We start from the raw sequence: 16,999 nt of genomic DNA, 5'->3' as shown, positions 1-16,999 counted from the left end.
TCCAATCACGGACCGTTAGGGTTAACAATGTAGTTTTACGCCCCTGCTGCAGTAGTCTAGATGAACACTTCCATGTAAAATGCACCGGGTACGCCCTTTTGAAGGAAGTTAAATATTAAGCTCTAAAATGTCTATATATTGTATTGTTAAATCGATAGATTTAAAAGATAGATACAAGGAAGCTTTAAGAGTGTTATATAAGTAAGTTTTTTTGACACGTAATAAAATATATTTCGGGAAAAAGGCAAAATTTATTTCCTAGAAAGACCTCATAAAAGTTTTAACAGGATGTTTTATCCTTGCAAGTACAATTGCAATAAAAAAGGAAAACAAACTTGATTGATACTCGCTCAAAAACCTTCCTAACAACATTTTTTACCTTGACTTTTGACCTTGATCTTTGATCCACTTTTGCAAATTTTTCAAGACTTTAATCTTAGCCATAAATACCCTTATTAAATCTATAGTGCTAAGGCTTTTATTCTTCAAATGCATCTCGTGTGACAAGATCTTTCCTTGGATACATTTTTCACATCTTGATCTTGGGAGTTTGAATAACTCTTGAAAGTCTTTAACCTTAGCAATAACATTTGAATGGTTGGTACTAGGGCTTTCATACTTCAAAAGTGTATTCTCTGTGACAAGACCTTTCCTTAGATGCCAATTTGTTACTTCATGACCTAGGAGTTCACCTACTTTTGACAAACTTTAACCTTGGTCATAACTTTCGAATTGCTGGTGTTAAAGGCTTTCATACTTCGTATGTGTATTCCTTTTTACAAGACTTCCCTTTAAATACATGTACCAACATTTTTGACCTCTTGACCTTGAAGTTCTACATGCATTTGAGAAATTTTAACCTTGACCATAGCTGTCATACTGGGGCATCAGTGTTTTTCAAACACATTTTGTATTCTTATAATTAACTTTTCATGCGTCTTATTCATACACATTCTCTCTTAGATATTAATGTAGACTATAAATGAAAGCATTTCATTTCTGGCCCTTTTTTATAATATTTAACAAATTCATTATATACGTATAAAACAGACACTTCCCAACTCTAGACATACTAAAAATTCACTTATTTTCATCAGGATAATTTTTTGTTGTTTTCATGGTGTTTAAATATCTACGAGATATATAAATTTATTTCCCCTATAAAAGGTTAAAACCACAAAGTTTTGTATTTATTTTTTTTTTTACCTCAACCATGAAATCATCCATGAAAAAATATTTTTCCTTACACCCGGACATTTTACCCCCAAAAAATAAGACTAGTGCTTTTTCAGCATTTGGAAGATTAGTACTGATAATTAATTCATAGTTGGAAAAAAAAACTTTCGTCAGATTCATTGAACATGTGACACTGAAGATGTCAAGAAAGACAAAAAATAGATTTTTCAGGAGGGTCAACAGATCTTTCGCTAGCAATTGCCATGGTCTCATTTTCAGAAATAAAAATTGTGAAATATTGTGTATATAGCCATACCCTTAAAAAACTGAAAAAACAAACACTTTGTAAAAAATCTCTCTTGCGCCATCTACTTGATATATTACGTAATTTATAAATATGTCAAGAAGTGGGAAAGTTATCCAAATACTTAGAAGGAATTCCAAATAAAAAAATGTTACTACTGTAACATTCAAATGCAATTCAGAAATCATACAAACTTTTTTTTCAAAGCTATACATCTTTAATACATGTACCATAATGATTATTCATTATCAATGCAAAAGAACCTCTAAATGAATAAAAGCCGCTAAGTCTTATGCAATTCTAATCAATTTAGTTCAAAATATTAAAACACATAGTGCAGTGTACAATTTCTTTATTTTACACATACATGTCTAACAAAATATAAAAAAACTAGGTTCTGATGACGACCGTCTCTGGTCGAAACCGGTCAACTAAATAAATTCACTTATTCATTCTCACGAAGTGTTGGAGATCTGTTTGTTCCGTTAAGTTTACCACTTTTGATCCAGACCCTATTGAATACCACGTGGTATCCACTCGTGAGAATCTTCTGTAATTTCAACCTTAAGGTGTTGTTTTCCAGTCTAATTTTGTTTTGAAAATATAAAAAATAACATAAACAATATTGCACAAACTTAATAGTTGGATATTGCACCAAAACACTTGCACTGGACATGGTTTGAACATGCATTTCCTAGAATAGCATTTGTGCATGTCTTCACAAATTTCATATTTTTTGCATCATTTTAGCGATTGGGAGACATGACTAAAACCGAGTTACAACTGCATCACATATCAGGTTTCTAGAATTTATTTGATTGCTACTTTACAACCTTGTTCAGAAATGCAGAATTAAGGCATATATTTCCTTATTAATCGCTTGCATCCATTTCCTCTGGTCAATGAAACTTGTTAAGGTACTTGTTGTAAAACTGTATCTCCTTTTTGTTTGGTTCCCCTGCACCATGGGTACCAACTAAAACAAAATGGTTGTAAATATCCTGGTCTTGCTTGTTAACAGGCGGGGGCTCTACTCCATAGCTACTGCCCAGTTTAAACACGCTCTTAGGGAACCTAAAATAGTGAGTAATACATAGTTTATAATTTAATTACTTTTTACTTGTCATTTTCTAAAAGTGAGAAATAAATGATTAATTAACACAAAAATACAATTCGTCATGTAAACTTATCTCTTTGATATACTCGCACTAAGTTCTCTATAATACTGCCTGTTGTCACTTCTTTCTCTACGACATACTCACACTGTGAAATATTCACACTAAGTTCTCTATAACACTGCCTGTTGTCACTCCTATTTCTATGACATACTCACACTAAGTTCTCTATAATACTGCCTGTTGTCACTCCTTTCTCTACGACATACTCACACAAAGTTCTTTATAATACTGCCTGTTGTCACTCTTTTCTCTATCACATACTCACACTAAGTTCTCTATAACACTGCCTGTTGTCATCCCTTTCTCTACGACACATTCACACTAAGTTCTCTATAATACTGCCTGTTGTCACTCTTTTCTCTATCATATATTCACACTAAGTTCTCTATAACACTGCCTGTTGTCACTCCTATTTCTATGACATACTCACTCTAAGTTCTCTATAATACTGCCTGTTGTCACTCCTTTCTCTCCGACATACTCACACAAAGTTTTCTATAACACTGCCTGTTGTCATCCCTTTCTCTACGACATATTCACACTAAGTTCTCTATAATACTGCCTGTTGTCACTCTTTTCTCTATCACATACTCACACTAAGTTCTCTATAACACTGCCTGTTGTCATCCCTTTCTCTACGACATATTCACACTAAGTTCTCTATAATACTGCCTGTTGTCACTCTTTTCTCTATCATATATTCACACTAAGTTCTCTATAATACTGCCTGTTGTCACTCCTTTCTCTGTGACATACTCACACTAAGTTCTCTATAATACTGCCTGTTGTTACACCTTTCTATATGACATACTCACACTAAGTTCTCTATAATACTGCCTGTTGTCACTCCTTTCTCCTCTTTCTTTGGTGGAGTCTGGCAAACTTCACTGATCTTCACATATCTACACACATAAAAATAAAATCTCTTCAATCAGTTAACTCCAAATATCAATATACTGCTTACTAAGGCTTCCTTCTATGATTTAAGTCTACCATCACTTGTCCCACTTTAAGGTTATAGTTTTCATCAACCTATAAGAATTCAATAAGGTAATCTAATCATACTAATTGATAGTGCAAGGAAAAAGTAAAATTTATAAGAAAACCTTACAGATATTATGTATTTATATTTATACATTATACTGCTGCAGGTTATAAAAAAATCAACATGAAGCAGGTTAAGTCTACTAGTCTCATATTTAGTATTTGAACTTCAATATCTTAAACTTGGCATGGGTGACAAAAATTATATAAAATTAGATATTCCAAAGTTTTGAGATGTGATATGTACATTTCAAGTATAATATTTGAGTGAACATTTGTATATACCATATCCATTGCATTTTCATATTAAGATGTATATGTGGGTATATACTTATTCACTAGTTGTTCAATCACTACATTTCATACTGCCTTTTGTGTCTCTGTGATTGGGTGTATACTGCATTCAATCGTTTCATACATGTACACCTATGTGTCTTTGTGATTGGGTATGTACTACTTCAAATCATTACACCTGTTTGTCTCTGTTATTGATTGTGTACCATTTCAAGTCATTATCGTTCATACATCCACACATGGACTTCATGTGACAGGGTGTCTACTATTTCCAATCATTACCTTTCATACATCCATGTGTCTCTGTCATTGAGTAAGCAGTAAGCACTACATCCAAATTGATCCAATCATTACCTTTCATACACACATGTGTCTCTGTCATTGGGTATGCACTACATCCAATCATTACCTTTCATACATACATGTATCTATGTCATTGGTATGCACTACATCCAATCATTACCTTTTATACAACTGTGTCTTTGTGATCGGGTATATACTATATCCAATCATTACCTTTCATACATCCATGTATCTTTGTGATTAGGTGTATACTTGTGAAGGTCTTGTCCATAATCCTGAGATTTTGAAGGAAAACTTCGCCCTGAAATCTTGATACTTTGGAATCCCTATCAAAGAAAAATAAAAATGACACCTTTTACTTTTAATAGCCTTTTTCATAAATTAAAATTTATCAATCTAAATGAGCTTCCATTTAGATTGATATTTTATCCAGTCCCAGCAGTTTATGAACTTTAAGGATTAAGTACCTTTCAATGTCTCTTTGTATTTAAAAAAAAAAGTATCTTGAATCCCTCATTCTAAGTCAAATTCTAATCCTAGCTACCACCACCATAAATAAACTAAATATGGGGGAAAAAATTCTAAAAAATGAGGAACTTTTCCTTCTGTAATTAGGGAGGAGATTTGTAAATGTTTACAAAAATTCAGAAGCACTTAGTGACTGATGACACTACATACCAGGTATGTACATAGCCAATTCAAGTTACTAATGTGAACCTGCACTTGTACTTTTTCCTTAATATCCATTTTTCCTTTGTATCAGCACATCTCATGAGGGCATGACATGATCATATTTCTGAGTCCTGTCTCATTTACTGATCAAGCTGGGTCCTATATTACCTCTTTATACCTTATACTTGATCTCACTATCTGAGCCTAGCTTTGTTACACCCTGCCTTTCAAATGATCCCATTACACCTTTAATTTGAGCTCTCAATTCCTACATAAATAATGGTTATCTCATTATAACTTAAACTTGATCCCCAAATTTGGGCCCCTGCATTGTAACATAGTGCCTTTTACCTTTCACATGATTTCATTACACCTTTTATTTGATCTCAAAAGTCCTAATTTATCTGATTTTACCTTAAACTTGATCCCACTCGATGAGTCTTGCATTGTCTTATTCTTCCTTTCACACTGAATTGTCGACGGATTTTTCCGTTATTTCCTGATCATGACAAGGAGCACACGGCGGGTGTGACCGGTTGGCAGGGGATGCTCACCCCTCCATGGCACCTGATCCCACCTCTGATGTCTTAGAGGTCTGTGTTTGGTCTGCTCCTTTTTTGTAATGTTTAATGGACATTTGAGCTCGAATACTGTTCGTTATCTCCATATATTTCATGACATTACTCTTGAGTCCTGTGTTGTCTCTGGCTCACATAATACATGTACCTTTAAACTGATCTTGCGGAGACAAAAACTATCTCATTATACCTTAAACTTGATCTCGCTTTCTGAGTCCACTGAAGTCTCTGTCACGCTCGTTCCATCAACATCCGAGCTCTCGCTATCACTCTCACTGGATCCTGTAGATAACTGAGATGATGTCGAGTCCTTCCCCGAGATGTTTGGATTTAATTCTTGGCTGTAAAATTCAAATTTATCATCTTCATCTTGTGTCAGTTTTTTTGTTGTTGTTATTGATGACATATCAATTCAAACATCAAAATGTATCATGGCTAATCTATGGTTTTTTAAAGGATAAAATATATTTCATTCTGACAGCCACATTTTAAATGAAAGCATAAAGAAAACTATAAATGTGTTTTAATTCTATTACAGAGAAAATGAGATTTATTTTTTTATTGTTTTTTTTTTCTTGGTTAGTTGGTTGTTTGTTTGCATTGTTTTATTGCTTGTGTGTAAGGATTTTTGGTGGAACAGACAAGTGTGCCAATTTTTCTACAATAGATAAATGATAAGCATGTACATGTAACGATGCCAATATAAAATTAATATCATATTGTTGGTGTATCATCACACTACGGGGTGCATACGACAACAATGTAGTTAGTAAGTGCATAGGGTTATAAACATGGATTATTGCATCTATACAAGTAGGGCCAAGATTGACAGCTTATTACTGTAGATTTTAAAAAAAAAGAAGAGGAAATTGGCTGTTTGTTAGTAGTTCGTGATCTCTGATTAATTCACAGCATTCCACGCAAGCATTATTCTACTGCTAAAAATTATATCAATCTTTTTCAAAAATTTTTTTTGAAAAATGCATGTAATGAGGATTTCAGATGTCATGACACTGTACAAAAAAATTGACAGGTTTTAAAATCTTGATTATGAATTCATACTTGTATAGTGTTTCGGAATCCATTTATTTATATAGTAAAACATGCTTATAGCGAAAATGTTTAAAATGAATTGACACTTTCAGCAAAATGAATTTCATTCCTTGGACTTAAAAATATATTTGACACTTAACGGATATAATGAATTACACTTATAATGGAGCAAAATTGTCCGTCCCTGGCACTTCGTTATAAGCGTGTTTTACTGTATACATGTACCTCATATTTGATAAAATCAAAATTAAAAATAAATTTCGTTTCAACAATATATACTTAGCACATGTTCATATATTTTATAATGCTTTTATAGTTTCATCAATTGAAAATACAAATAAAGCATTCTCTATTCCGGAGAAGCTCTTTTAGTTTAAAGCTAAGCTGGTACATGTAGGCTATGCATTGTATAAATGATGATGGATTTCCTTGTAATTTGTAATTGTGCATTAGAGGGCTATAGCCCCTACCTTTCTGTCATGAAGAGCATAGTTCGACTATTAACTCGATGATACATGACCGAGTCTGATCTATAAATAATTTATTGAGAAATAAAAATAAACTTTTTTAAAGTACTGACAGACGATTTGATAAAAAGAATACCATATTGGTATAGGTACATGCTTAATACAGTCCCTAGAGAAATTTTTTTATTTAAAAAACATCCAAATGAATAAATGGTTACATGTACAATGTAAACTGGGTATATGTGTTGCATCAATACATGCCATGTATGAAATTAGCTGTTTTCAGACTTGTGTTCTGTTAATGACACTTCAGTTTAAACCAGTAATGCACATAAATATTAAATGTGAAAAAAAAAATATTACATTACACACATGTAACACTGAAAAAATAAAGTAAAAATTGGGTGATTGGTTCCTTTTTTAAAATGAAAACAAGGGCAAGGAAAAGTGGAGCATACCCTTCCATTAAGATTTCATTTTCAGAGAACTTCTCTCACGAAGAACACTGATTTCTGCCCTTGACCTTTGATTTTTGGCCCTTGACCTTTGATTTTTGGCCCTGGAATCCAATTGGAAACATGCATCTCAGTAGGAAGTACATTAGGTTAAAAAAATCTTATAATGCACTTTTAATTGTGTCCAAAGCTTATAGATTACATCTATCACTTCTGATTACTTAACCCTCAAGTTAGAAAGTTCCTATGCCTACCATACATTTCTGTCTGAAGGTAGACAATGAAAAGTGATACTCTTTTAAAATCATGTCCACAACTTCACTGATACCAATCACAGTTCTTGACCTTTGACTCTTTAAATGCATACACCTGGTGAGAGCTCACAGTAACTCGACAATGACCTTTGGATCATTTGACCCTAAAAAGAATATGTTCCTTCTCTTGACACTATAACCACCCCTGTAGCAAGCATGGTTGACAAAGGTGAAGATACGAACTGTGATCAACCTCAGAAATATAGTTAACAATATGAAACCTGAACAGTGCAGAAAAATGAACCTCTGGAAACACCAGAGATGTTCATTGAGTCATGAATATGGTCCAATGATACTTAATATACTGCATCAACATCATTAACTATATGTAAATAAATAAGAAAATACCCTTACTTTGACCCTGACCTTTGACCCTCAAATAAATATGCTTGCACCCTGGTCAATTAGCACCTCTATAGTAGGGTCAAATTAGTACTATATAATTGGGCCTACAATATTGTTTGGTATGCATAGAACATACATTGTAGCACAGACCCTGAAACATGCTATTACCTCTTTAAACCAGGTGATGTTTGTGTGCTTTTGTTTCATGCAGAACTTTTAATGTCTCAAATTTCCCATGCAGCATTTTGTGCAAGACCCATTGTGTTTCATGCAAATAGTACAGTGAACATGAGAGAATCAAAAGGGAAACATGTAAGTTTCAGGCAGAGACATCACACTGAGAAACATGTCTGTTTCATGCAAAAATGGGTCACAAAAAATGTGTAGACTACAATTAAATTCAAGACCTTTAAATAAACAGACTACAGACAAAATAGGCCTATTACTCATATGCATAACTAGATAATATTTTTATAGTTTCAAATAGAATAGTGTTTTTTTTATAATCATGCAGCATCTTGCACAAAGTGTTCTGTGTAGTCCTTGTGCAGGGTTTCATGCAAGTTGTAATTTAGTATTGTCATAATTTGTATATTAATAAAGTATTTAATTTAAACCATGCAGTGTTTCATGCAATATGCAAAGTATGAAGCATGCATGCAGCATGACTTGGGTAGCAGCACGATTCAGGGACAAAAAAATCCTGATATTTGTTGCTAGGTGGCAAAAAAGAAAGAATTCCAAAGAAAAAAACAAAAAAATTGGGCTCTAAACAAGTTCATAAGGGGGAGATAACCTGCTGATATCCTTTGTTTCTGAAGGAACTCGTAAAATAAAGGGGCTGTCATGCTTGGCTGCTTTAGGCTTGTAGTCCCTGAAATAAAGACATTTATTAATTATAAAAAAATAAATTACATCAAACATACAGTATATATCATGCCAAGTGTTCAGTAGTTTTTAAACTGTGATTAGAAAATGATGACTGATTGATTGTATGTTGTTTTACGTCCAATTCGGGAATATTTCACTCATATATAGATGTCACCATAGCACAAATCTTGGGGATAAAATTTCGTTGATTAGTCTTCTTAAAAGGTTTCATTGGCATTAAATTTTGTTGTTTCAAAAGTAATTCTATTCAATATAATTATACATGTTTATGTCATACAAAAATTTTCTGTGGGATTTAATAACGTTGGTAATTGTTAACAACGAAATAGCTGCAGAACTGTAGCTCTCCGAAAAAAAAATTGACAGACCGGAGAGCTACAGTGCCATCCACAGAAAAAACTGTTTATTTATTGAGCACAAAAAAGTGCGCTGTTTCTCAATTTATTTCTCCGTATTTTTAATCTGCAATCTCAAAATATTACTGACCGTGTGTTCCTAACACATTTTTGCACTATTCCCACATCAGAACATTTCCTATAACCATTGTTAATAGCCCTCCTGGGCCTGAAATTAAGATCATCCAAAATTTCGCCTGTTAATACTGCCATTTTGGATGGCTAGACAATTCGGCCAAACGCGCTTCGTAAAGATGTCAACTACAAGAGTAGTTGATAGAGGTCTAAGGAATTTTTTTGAAATTGAGTTTTTGCACAGTTGAGGTAAGAATTTAGAGAAATAAATCCAGAACCAAGTGCAACTTTTTATGCGCAATAAATATACAGTTTTTTCTATGGGTGGCACTGTAGCTCTCCGGTCTGTTAATTTTTTTTTTCAGAGAGCTACAGTTCTGCAGCTAACAACGAAATAAACGAAATTTATTCCCCAAAGAATATTTCTGCTTTTACAGTATTGCATTTATAAACACACTTTATAATAATTATTCATGATTTCATTACTTAAACCAGAATGTATCCAGTAATAAACAGTATTCTACCTGACAGAGTGTGACATGGTATAAGGGAAGAGTTCATGGATGGAGGTAAATTCACTGGTCCTGTAGTAGTCATAGTAATGATCCAAACACTCCTCACCAGGTGCCATGGCAACAATGGTGCAGTCATTTGGCTTCTTCTCTGAAATTAACAGAGTTTGTGAGAGCTTTGTACAGAAAAAAATTTATTTCAAGTATAAACTATTTATTTGAAGTAATGCTGCATTGATTCTACGATATCAGTAAGCAAAAACATACATGTATATTCACATTTACTAACAAGATGAAAGAATATTCATTTAGAAATAGATTTCAAAATGGAAATACGAAAATGTATCTACACCTTTAAACAAATTTCTGCATAAACCTACCTTCTTCATAAGGCAAAGGTAAAGATCTGTACACAGGGACCTCCCACCACTGGGTGAAACTAAAAAAGTTTTTAAAAAATTATTGGCAATATTGTGCCATATTTGTACCATCTCACATCTTACCAGGATTTAAATGGAGTGTTCTGATTCTGCATCATGCTTCATGGCAAAAAGTTTTTCACCAAGGAATCTGATAGTTTTCAAAGTATATTTAATTATCTTTCACTTTTTTTTAATGCTGGCACATGTATACTGAATTAACAATATATCAAAGATTTTATATAATTATTATCTTAATTAAAAAAAACATCCTCCCAGTTTATACTTAACAAAAGCAATGAAACAGTTATTGTACTGATATTTTGTCTATCAACATCCATGAGTTACCTATTAACTGATACACTGCACTCAAGTAAAATTAAGACTTTAGGAGTTAATTGATGAGACACTAATTAGTTTCAGACTGGCAGTAATATGTACCTATAGCATAAATAATCTAGTACAGCCCTGACATCTTTGTTGTGGAGGTAAAAATCAGTGGGAAGCTCCCAGATGTTTGGTTTCCCCTCCTCTGGTGCGTACAGGCCCAGGAATATGTTGGTAGCTGTCTGCTTCTCCAGGTCTGTAGGTCAAATATTAAATAATTAAACTTTTAATTCACAAACTTAAAAGTTAATCTATTCCAAGCAATAATGAAAACAGCCAACAGTGCCAGAACTGGGATGTCCATGTATTTGTTTGGACTGGACAGTAGTATGAAGTTAACTTTATGTGAACTTTGGCCTTGAAAATCAAATACCAGTAGGATGTCTTTACTGTTCATTAATTTGAGCTAAGGTTTAAAGAGTGGATATAGAAATGCCAGGAGGAACAAAAATAATCTGTCATAAATAGTATACAGTTTAACATTATCCTCTTAAGTTTTTATGTATTATCATGATTATAGGGTAAGAATATTTTGTATATGATTTAAAATCAATACTTGATGAGCATGATGAATTATTGCATATTTCTGAAGGACAGAGGTTGTTAAAACTAAAGACAAAGTCTGTGTTTTATACAAGTAAAACTAAATTGTTCATATTAGTGCATTCATATGTAATGATATAGAATTTTCTTGTGATGTAATAGGGATGATTATTGTATTATAGTTTCATCATCTTTACTCTTAATTACATTGTGCTTTCAAAGCACATTTTTCACCTGAGAAGGTATTGCTGTAATATCTAGACAGGGTATGCATAATGTCCTTGGAGTGGGAGGTCCAGGGGGCTATTTTCCTGTAGCCCTCAATTCTGTGTACCAGTTGAGATCCTCCATATTGCAGAGCAATAGTGTCTCCATGAGCCTCGTACAGGTGTTCTAGCATTCTACAATTTTAAGAGCAGGAACTGAACAAAACAATGTCTTTATTTAAAACAAGTACATGTACTAGAAAATGTGAATTACATGCTGCAATGCACCTGTTTGGTTATACACCTGCAGAATATATAAAACCAAACTATGTCAAATGTACAGCTTTACGTATTGAATAATTCTGTAAACCAACTTTTATTTGGAACATCTTTTAATTGCAATTGTTTTTTTCAGATTGTAATACCTCCAAGATTATAAATTTTTAGAACAATGAACATCTACTACATTAATAAACAGTTAAATACATGTAAATAGTGCATGCATATAAATTTTTACATTCAAGTAAAAGTGTGTCATGAAACTCAGTCACTGTGACACATATATTTCCTTCATGCAAATAAAAGTTGGTTTACGGAATGCTGTTGATTTCATTCATGAAAAGAGCCCTCATAATGATGCATTAATCAGTGATGCAGATAATAGGACTTGTACATGAATTTTACAATGGCAAAGTCTGATACTGAATCAATATATCTTTAAATTACAAACAACATTTGAACATCATTTTCTACTTTGCAACGATGCAATAAAATTCATCAGTGTGGGGTCAACCAAACTATGAAGTAATGCTTATATTACAAATGTCATTGCTCCACTTTTCTAAGACAATGTATTTAATCTTCAAGTAATTTAAAAATTACTTTGCCTGTATGATGCTAAGTACCAGTTTTACAAATTAAGATTTTTAACAAAACTTGTTCTGTTCAGTGTAAAACTTCTTGACTAGTATGTGATAAGCTGCACAAGCTAAAATTTGGAGAAATGCTACAGCTATTATCTATACTATTGCTACTTCATGAGGAAAATTCTTGAAAAAGGAAAAATTCCCCCGCCCCTAAAAAAAATTGTTGCATTATGGTACATGTACATGTTTGGCTGATGCACAATGGCATTTACACATTGTAATGAGTTCCATATTTACCATTTTCCTGGCACAATGCACGACTGAGACAAAACACATAATATAACAAATAAAATCTGTCAAGCAAACAAATATTGACAATTCTACATTTCAAACCATCTAATCAAAGCCCAAATGCTTTTTTCTGCCTTGAAAACCACATCTAAATTGTTGATAAATGACCAACATGCATTTCAAAATAATCTGTCACAAGCTTTCCTTTGAGTTCTAGCACAACCTAAAATAGACTTACACATCTATACAATTGTGAGAAGAACCTCTACAACATAAGATTACAATATTTCTGGTTAATTTTCATTTTAAATTGCATTGATATGTAGGTACTCGAATATAAATTATTACAAAAAAAGAAATGCCACATGAATTTATACAGGATAGTTTTTTTACAATTGACATCAAATATACAAGTAGACAGAAAATAATATACTGTACGTCATAAAATGTAGGCATTATTGAATGATATCAATTATTTATATGTACATGACAGTGGAACCACAGAATTACAATGTCAAAATAGGGCTTCACAGGAGATTATTAAAAACCTTTACAGGCTTTTCAAAAACATTTGTTTCTTACTTGAGGCAGTCTGTATCAAACTCCAGGTCTGGGCTGGAGATTACACCAAGAGTAAACAACTGAAAAACAATGAAGCAGTCTAACTATAAAGTACTAAAGTATACGACATTTACATGTAGGTAGTTCATGTATTTCTATAATGTTATTATTAAGTTCTGGATAATAACAGTCATCAGTTGAATAATATCAGGGGCACAATATTTATAAAGAAATCACTCTCTTGTTATATTCAAATGGTCTTCTGCATTTTCTATTGACTATAGACTGTACCTCCAAAAACTAAATAGATATGTGTCAAATCAGCTCTACATACAAATGTTTTGACTTACAGCTCCTCCCTATAGCAAACTGTGCTGTGTTGGTTCTGTCTCCCTTGCCTAATAGCCCAGGGCAGTGAGCCTGAGTGAGGGCACACCTCCCAATAGCAAACTGTTCTGTGCTGGTTCTTCACTCCTTATCTGGTACCCCATGACGCATCACATCTTCCTAAAGCAAACTGTGCTGTGTTGGTTCAAACCCCCTTACCTGGTACCCCAGGACACATCACATCTTCCTAAAGCAAAATGTGCTGTTGGTTCAAACCCCCTTACCTGGTACCCAAGGACACATCACACCTTCCTAAAGCAAACTGTGCTGTGTTGGTTTTATCTACCTTACATGTACCTGATTGTACCTCCTGTACCTGGTACCCCAGCTCCCTATAGCAAACTGTGCATGCAGTGTTGGATCTGTCTCCCTTCCCTGGTACCCCATGGCACATCTCCCTTTAGCAAACTGCAGTGTTAGATTTGCTCCCTTACCTGGTACCCCAGTGCACACCTCCCTTTAGCAAACTGTGCCGTGTTAGTTTTGCCTCCCTTACCTGGTAGCCAAGGGCACACCTCCCTATTGCAAACTGTGCAGTGTTAGTTCTATCCAGACAGTCTACACAGTTTGTGCGGACCACTCCAGTCTGTCGACACCCCCAGGTTGTCTTCTGTCCCTGCAATCCTCTGAACCTACAGCAAATGTACACTGTCATTAGACCCTTTGAAATTTTAATTACTTGATAAAGTTGATTTTAATTACTTGGGGGCTAAATCACTGATATGATTGTAAAGTTGATTTTATTACTTGAGGGCTACCTCAATAACTGTTCTGAAATTTTAAGGTTGATATTTATTACTTGAAGGCAACCTAGCCTTAGTACCGAGATTTTAAGGTTGATTTTTTTAACTTGAGGGCTACCTCACCGATATTTTAAGGTTGATTTATATAACTTGAGGGCAACCTCACTAACTGAAATGTCAAGTTGATTTAATTATTACTTTCTCAATCACTGAAATTTTAAGGTAACGTGTTATTTTTCACTTACTTGAGGGCTTTACCTCAGTAACTGTTCTGAATTTTTGACTTACTCTTCTGTTTTCCAGAAGTCCTCACTGACTGGTTTTGGCATGTGTACAAAGAACCCTGTCATTCTGACACACTTCCTGGCAATCTGAGACAATCGCACCAAGACATTTGTTGTTTTACTGAAGAGTTAAACAAAACACAATATTATTATGTGTATTTTTAGCTCACCTTAGCTGAAAGCTCAAGTGAGCTTTTCTGATCACCTGTTGTCCGTCTGTCTGTCTGTCTGTCCGTCCATCTGTAAACTTTTCTTATTTTCAACTTCTGCTCAAGAACCACTGAGCCAATTTTAACCAAAGTTGGTACAGAGCATCCTTGGGTGAAGGGGAGTTTAAATTGTTAAAATGAAGGGCCAACCCCCCCTTACAAGGGGAGATAATCAAGAAAAGACAAAAATTGGGTGGGGTCATTAAAAAATCTTCTTCTCAAGAACCACAGGGCCAGAAAAGTTGAAACTTATGTGGATGCATCCTTGGGTAGTATAGATTCTAAATTGTTCAAATCATGGCCCCCAGTGGTAGGGCGGGGCCACAATAGGGAATCAAAGTTTTACATTGAAATATATAGGCAAAATTTTTGAAAATCTTCTTCTCAAGAACCACTGGGCCAGAAAAGCTGAAGCTTATGTGGAAGCATCCTTGGGTAGTATAGATTCTAAATTGTTCAAATCATAGCCCCTGGGGGTAGGGCGGGGCCACAATAGGGAATCAAAGTTTTACATTGAAATATATAGGCAAAATCTTTGAAAATCTTCTTCTCAAGAACCACTGGGCCAGAAAAGCTGAAACTTACGTGGAAGCATCCTTGGGTAGTGTAGATTCTAAATTCTTCAATTCATGGCCCCCGGGGGTAGGGCAGGGCCGCAATAAATATTACAAAGGGGAGGCCTTGTGAAGAACAGCAGGGCCAAAGTAACTCAGGTGAGCGTTGTGGCCCATGGGCCTCTTGTTTTTAGGGGGGGGGGGGGATGCATAAGACAGTCTTTTCAAAGTTCATATATCAGATAATTTAAAAGTGTTCTTGAAGTACTGCTAACTGTCAAAACAAATTTTTCATAACATTAACAAAGTACAACATTTTTTTTCTTTTTCAAGACATTTGTACAATGTACATGTATCTGCTGAAGATCAAAAAAGCAATTATGTAATCTGCAAATAAAGAAAAGTTATATGTTGCAAATAGTGCAAATTCATTACCTGCATTAGAGTTTACAATGAAAAAAGGAAACTTTAAAAAAAACTTCTTTGTCACACTTTATTCATAAAAATTTAAAATTCCTACATTTGCACCACTAAAACAATCACTTTTAAACATACATGTAAAGTAAATCATTTCAATTAAAGCCCAAAATTACAAATTGGGCTTACATGTAGATACATGTACTGTACAATACATTTATCTATTATTGCTCAGACAACAATTAAAATATGCAAAGGAAAAGTTAAGTTCCTCATCTCAAAACATTCAAACAAATGTAAAATTTGTTTATACATTTTCAATGCTCATAAAAGAATCCTTATATAGGTAACTCATCTCATGTGGGCCATACCATGCACAATATATTGGATCTGTAACTCTTCTCTTACTTATATAATGTGGGCCATACCATGCACAATATATTGGATCTGTAACTCTTCTCTTACTTATATAATGTGGGCCATACCATGCACAATATATTGGATCTGTAACTCTTCTCTTACTTATATAATGTGGGCCATACCATGCACAATATATTGGATCTGTAACTCTTCTCTTACTTATATAATGTGGGCCATACCATGCACAATATATTGGATCTGTAACTCTTCTCTTATTTATATAATGTGGGCCATACCATGCACAATATATTGGATCTGTAACTCATCTCTTACTTACATAATGTGGGCCATACCAAAACCCCATATATTGGATCTGTTACTAATATAATGTGGGCCATACCATGCACAATATATTGGATCTGTAACTCTTCTCTTACTTACATAATGTGGGCCATACCAAAACCCCATATATTGGATCTGTTACTAATATAATGTGGGCCATACCATGCACAATATATTGGATCTGTAACTCATCTCTTACTTACATAATGTGGGCCATACCAAAACCCCATATATTGGATCTGTAACTAATTTAATGTGGGCCATACCAAACCCCATATATTGGATCTGTAACTACATGTAATATAATGTGGGCCATACCAAATCCCATTTATCGGATCTGTAAATCTTCTCTTACTTATATAATGTGGGCCATA

The 16,999-nt window shown here is 34.0% G+C and overlaps 1 protein-coding gene across 3 annotated transcripts in view; it reads right to left on the bottom strand.

The window, feature by feature from the left end:
• Positions 1–1,817: 1,817 nt before the first annotated feature.
• The window catches only part of LOC133178518 (polyphosphoinositide phosphatase-like), a 29,582-nt gene continuing 14,400 nt past the window's right edge, over positions 1,818–16,999 (bottom strand). Inside the window, exons 12-25 of one of the 3 annotated variants that reach the window (XM_061313207.1) lie at positions 14,748–14,864; positions 14,213–14,348; positions 13,351–13,409; positions 13,007–13,033; positions 11,640–11,806; positions 10,917–11,058; positions 10,437–10,495; positions 10,069–10,207; positions 8,980–9,057; positions 7,073–7,132; positions 5,740–5,890; positions 4,513–4,625; positions 3,474–3,560; positions 1,818–2,554 (exon numbers count right to left, since the gene is read on the bottom strand). In XM_061313207.1, the coding sequence (XP_061169191.1) occupies positions 2,380–2,554; positions 3,474–3,560; positions 4,513–4,625; positions 5,740–5,890; positions 7,073–7,132; positions 8,980–9,057; positions 10,069–10,207; positions 10,437–10,495; positions 10,917–11,058; positions 11,640–11,806; positions 13,007–13,033; positions 13,351–13,409; positions 14,213–14,348; positions 14,748–14,864 (1,510 nt within the window). In that variant the 3' untranslated portion in view covers positions 1,818–2,379. The remainder of the gene's footprint in view (positions 2,555–3,473; positions 3,561–4,512; positions 4,626–5,739; positions 5,891–7,072; positions 7,133–8,979; positions 9,058–10,068; positions 10,208–10,436; positions 10,496–10,916; positions 11,059–11,639; positions 11,807–13,006; positions 13,034–13,350; positions 13,410–14,212; positions 14,349–14,747; positions 14,865–16,999) is intronic. The other 2 variants (XM_061313209.1, XM_061313208.1) reach the window with 2 other exon arrangements.

Source organism: Saccostrea echinata, unplaced genomic scaffold, assembly GCF_033153115.1.
Source record: "Saccostrea echinata isolate AGI-Se365-2 ecotype Australia unplaced genomic scaffold, CSIRO_AGI_Sech_v1 ptg000003l, whole genome shotgun sequence".
Lineage (NCBI taxonomy): Eukaryota > Metazoa > Mollusca > Bivalvia > Ostreida > Ostreidae > Saccostrea > Saccostrea echinata.
Note: the sequence above shows the minus strand (reverse complement) of the source record. Positions and strands in the feature narration are given on the sequence as shown.